Here is a 5,244-nt window from a genome sequence, read left to right on the forward strand (position 1 = left end):
CAAGGATGTTATGCTCTCAAACCATTTTTGAAACTTTTATTTAGATGATACCATTAAGGGGAAAGTTTATTTTACAATGCTTGGGGTAGTGTTATTGTAATGACCCTCCAGGTAATTTTTTCCTTAATGCCTTCTTTTCGTCGTTTAGAGCGTTCCTATAGCGAACCCAAGTATTTATGACTTGCTTCCACTGAATGTTCGGTCGCCTGGTTGTTCGTTGAGTTTTATGCTCGTTCCCCTTTTTTGGAGCTTTTGAAACTTGAATAGTTTACTTTAGTCAAAACTTCAGGTAAACAACCTCAAAATAAAATTCTGACAGTTCCATTCAGCTCTAGACTGGGCATTTTAGGCTAGTGGCATGATTGACATGAATCCCGAAGCTTTCGGTGCAAGTTTGTGCCATTAGGAATTTTAGCTTTTAAGCTTTCACCTAAATTTGACCTTGGTCAATATTCTTGGTAAACATGCTCAGATAGAGATTTTGTCACCGCGGTAAGCTCTAAAACGTCGAGGTTGGACTAGAAGGACCTTTAGTTCGGGTGCTAATGCTTCTAATGTGAGTTTGAGCAATTAGACGAGATATTGGATAGCTTAAAGGCCTAGAGTTGACTTTGGTCAACATTCGGAGAATTAGTTTTTTATCAGAATTTTGCCAGCGCCGTTAGCTCCGTAATGTTGAATTTGGTCCAGTAGGACCTTTCGTTTGGGTCTTGAGATCTTCTTCTCATTTTGGGTATTTAGGCAAAAAGTGAGTTTTAAGGCTAATGGGTCCCGAGGGGGTATTTCGTCATAACAATCCTTTTACGAAAATCTGACAATTCCATTGAATCTGAAATGTCGAATAACCATCAAGAAAGTAATACCAACCCTTACCAAGAAGGCGGTCAAACATCTGATCCATGAACGACATAGGGAACTAATCCTTTTATGTCCAAGCATTTAATTTCCGGTAGTCCATGCATACTCTCCATCTAGTAACTGGCAGCATCGGAACAAGCTCGTTTTTTGCATTATGTACCATAGTAATCCCACCTTTCTTGGGCACACACTGAACAGGACAAACCCAACTACTATCTGCAATAGGATAAATGACTCCAGCATCCAACCACTTGATAATTTACTTTTTCACTACCTCTTGCAGAGGCGGATTCAGTCTCCTTTAGTGCTCATACTAGGCTTGTGATCCGGCATAAGTTGGATTTTGTGAGAACAAATGCCAGGAGGAATCCCAATAATGTCCGCAATAGTCCACCCAATAGCTCGCTTGAACCCTCTTCAACACAGAAACCAATGTATCTACTTGTACAATCTCTCCCCAAGAGTACATACCTCAAATGTGATGGTAGAGCCTTAAGCTCCAATTTTGGAGTCTCTTCAACAAACGGTTTTGCGGGTGGAGAGTCGCGATTCTTCATATCGAACTCATGCTTCTTTGGTTTGGAACAAAATTCGAACCTATCAAGTGTGACGACCAATTTATCATAGTCTTCAATACCATCACCCTCAAAATTCATCATTACTGATGCTAGTGTATCAACACCCAACCTCTGTTCCATAGACACATCAAAACCTTGCTCCACAATATGATTCACCATTGACACAGACTTGAGATCGCTTTCCTCCTTCATGGACCTACAGATATTCAAAGTTATATCTTCACTATTCAATCAGAACTTCATTTGCCCTTTCTCCATATCAACCAAGGTGCGCGAGCCTTTTAGCAAGGAATGATCTCTCAAGGATGATGGGAACCTCAAAATCAACCTCACAATCAAGTATTACGAAATCCACCCGAAAAATAAACGACTCCACTTTCACAAGTACATCTTGGAGCACACCAATGGGTCTCTTCACAGTTCTATCGGTCATGAGCAATCGTATCATAGTCGGTTTTGGAGCCCCTAAACCCAACTTCTTGTAAATAGACAATGACATCAGATTAATGCTAGCACCCACATCACACAACGCCTTAGCAAAAGGCAACAACCTGATGGTACATGGAATAGTGAAGGCACCAGGATCCTCCTTCTTTTGCACAAGTGACCTCGTAGTAACCTATAATGTTGAAACCTATCATCATCATTAAAACTGACGACCCTCTTCGTAGTTACCAAACCTTTCATGAATTCCGTGTACCCAGGTATTTGCTCCAAAGCCTCTATCAATGGAACATTGATGAAAAGTTGTTTCAACATAGTGATAAAGCTGCGGTACTTTCCTTCTCCTCATTATTCTTCACCAATCTCTGTGGGAATGGGGTGGAGGTCTAGGCATAGGAATAACTTTTTGGGTTATCTCCGCTTCCTTCTCTGTAACATTTGTGGACTCTCCAGTAACCTCAATCTCATCATCATCTTTTTCAACCACAATTTCAACCTCAGATGACATAGGTGGATCAATGGTCTACCTACCCCCTCGAATAGTGACTGTCATACAATGCCCATCATTTTTCAGATTTTGGATGGTGTTGCTAGGAAGTGTGCCAGGCTGACGTGGGTTTACTGTAGTGGACAACTAATTCATCTGCTGCTATCGACACTACATGGGCATCAACTTTTTGACCAATACCAGACAAGTCATTCCACATCCCCTTCACATTCTCATCAGTTGAATCAAACCTCTTCATCATCTTCTGCATCATATCCTCAATACGTGACATACTACCCCCATCTTCCCTATTACCAAATTCCTGATTTGCAAGTGGAGCATAAGGACCCACCCTATCATTTTTGTTTCCATAGTTGTTCCAATTGTAGTTGTTGTCGCGATTGTAGTTCCCATCCCGGACATATTGACCCAATCGGCTGTAGTTGTCATAGTTCCGACCTTAGTTTCCTTTCCCTTGGCGCTAATTATCCATGTTGGAACCTTGGGCGTTGGCTCGAAAAAGCCCCGTCTAATCATTTACCAAGTACGCATCCTCTTGATAGTAGCATTCCTCAACCGGTGGTGGTGGATTCCTAGTAAAATAATTCACAGTATTTACCTTTTCGGCACCTCTGCTCACATGTTTCAACACCAACCCCAGTTTGATCCTCATCTGAGCCATCTCCTCACGAATGTCATCGACAGATTGGCTAGGTGCAGATTGAACTGCAAACATGCTCCTCCCAGTTTATGACTTTCTAGTGCTCCAACTTTGTTATTTCGAGAGATATTCTCCAATTTCTCAACGATCTGCTCAAAAGTGCACTCACCATCTGAACCCCCAACGATAGTATCAAGCACAACCTTGATATTGTCATCCTGACCTCTGTAGAAGTAATCCTTCAGCGACTTATCATCAATGCGGTGATTTGGAACAGTTCTTATGAATGTAGTAAACCTATCCCACGAATTACTCACAGACTCTCCTGGTAGTGCCACGAAGTTGTTGAGTTTATCTTTGTGGTTCAACTTCTTTGACAACGGAAAGTACTTGGTCATGAACACCTTGTGCAATTGATCCCATGTATGAATGGAGTTATATGGAAAACCACACAACCGAATCACCGGTCAACGATAGAGGGAAGACTCTCAACCTTATGACATCCATGTCCAATATCGATTGAGCCACACAACTCTTGCAAACAGTCCTCAACTTGGCCATGTGTCCATGTAGATCCTCTGATGCCATACCAAAAAACAAACCCCTCGTTATAAGCATCTACATCAGACTGCTAGTCACCACAAATGTATTCCCCGAAGGTAGAAGAGGTAGAACAATAGGTCCTTCAGATTCAGTAGTATTGAAGTTGACCCAATAGTTATCACGCAACATTGGTTCTGGTGGATTTTTTTCCCTCAATGCATCTCCTAGTAAGTTACCACCATGATCCTCAGCGTGCTCATTAACAATCCCTGGAGGCTGCAGCTCAAATCCATCACCTAGATTTCCTCCAATTGGATTGACTTGGATCCTTTGATTATTCATCTTTCTCAAAGTTTTGGTCAACTCTGGATCATATGGAGTCAATGGTTCTCCTCGACTCCGTGTACTTGGCATACACTAGAGTAGAAACCTGTAGAAACAAAAACAAAAGTAAATGTAAAATTAGGAAATAATTGACTAAAGTTCAATAATGTAGTTAAACTTAATCTAAAAGCCTTATTCCCCAGCAGCGGCACCAAAATTTAGTACGCTCAAATTACACTTCCCGAAAGAAGTATAAGCGATAGTTGTCAAATAAAGAACCCAACTAGTAGGTTGGGATTGATCCCACGAGAAATATGGTTTAGACTTAAACTTAACTCACTATTATATTCGTTTAGCCTACTTATTTCTGAGACAAGTAAGTACAAGGGAGGAGGGGGTTGTGTAACAAATAAATGATTGTTGTTTAGAGAACAAGTGAGCAAGATTCGAACTTTTGTTATTATCAATGATATAGAGAAACTAGAGTGTATGTGTTCCCCATAAGCTCATAACGCAGTATTCCTAATAATAGTAATCATATCCTAGTGTATCACATGCAAAGTGGCAATATATGTATCCCTAAGTTCTTGGTCTGCCAAATAAGGAATTTCACTCTGAACCTTGGTTCGGCTACATGTGTATAATTTACTAACCCTACCTTTACCTCAGATTAGACATCACATCAATGTATGGCCTAGTTTTCACCCTCGCACCAATTGACATTAGACTATTAGATAGTATCACCATAAATCTCTGTTGATAATTCTTTTCTTATTAACTACCTCCTTGGTCCAACAAGTAGCAACAAGGCGAGTTCTAACATTGGCCACCGTTAAAACGACTTATAAACGAAAGAATTATCAATGCATGCATCAACTTGAACATGGTTCCCACAACCCTAGTTGTGGATTTAGTTACTCATGCTTGGAAGAACACAATTCATATTTTTAGAAGAATAATTCATGAACATACGTAATGAGTAGAAGAAACCCGTAATCTCAAATTGAAATTCAAAATAAAATATTTATAAACAGAAATTCGGGAATCAAATTGCTAAAATTTGCAAGTTATTTCCCAAGAATATACCATGAACTAAAAGGTAACAATAATGTCTAACCCCCAAAAATGAGGTTTACATACCCTATTTATAGAAAAACTTGTCCTAAACAAAAAGGAAACGAAATATGGAAATAAACTGTTGGATGCGGCTTCGATCGACGAGACTGACCTACAAACCGTGGTTAGACCTACGGTTTGTAGGTTCCTTCCAAAGCTTGACGCTTAAGCTTTTTTCTCAGAAGATGGAACCTTCAACTTTCACACACAAATGATAGGTGTGTAGTACGGAC

The 5,244-nt window shown here is 40.2% G+C and overlaps 1 protein-coding gene across 1 annotated transcript; it reads right to left on the minus strand.

Annotated features, from left to right (window-relative positions):
- Window positions 1–801: 801 nt before the first annotated feature.
- On the minus strand, window positions 802–3,426 carry LOC125848070 (uncharacterized). The gene is made up of 5 exons (XM_049527903.1): window positions 3,198–3,426; window positions 2,909–3,093; window positions 1,715–2,055; window positions 1,330–1,632; window positions 802–829 (listed from the first exon to the last, which is right to left on the minus strand). The coding sequence occupies exons 1-5, from the start codon at window positions 3,424–3,426 to the stop codon at window positions 802–804; spliced, it is 1,086 nt and encodes a 361-aa protein (XP_049383860.1).
- Between the last annotated feature and the right edge of the window lie 1,818 nt (window positions 3,427–5,244).

The sequence above is a fragment of the Solanum stenotomum genome, chromosome 1 (assembly GCF_019186545.1).
Source record: "Solanum stenotomum isolate F172 chromosome 1, ASM1918654v1, whole genome shotgun sequence".
Taxonomy (NCBI): Eukaryota; Viridiplantae; Streptophyta; class Magnoliopsida; order Solanales; family Solanaceae; genus Solanum; species Solanum stenotomum.

Coding starts and splice junctions, on each gene's coding strand:
- LOC125848070 (XM_049527903.1), bottom strand. CDS start 3,426: ATGACCAAGTACTTTCCGTTGTCAAAGAAGTTGAACCACAAAGATAAA. Junction 1,633..1,714: donor AGATCATTCCTTGCTAAAAG/GCTCGCGCACCT, acceptor GAATATCTGTAG/GTCCATGAAGGAGGAAAGCG. Junction 830..1,329: donor GCTCTACCATCACATTTGAG/GTATGTACTCTT, acceptor TCGACATTTCAG/ATTCAATGGAATTGTCAGAT.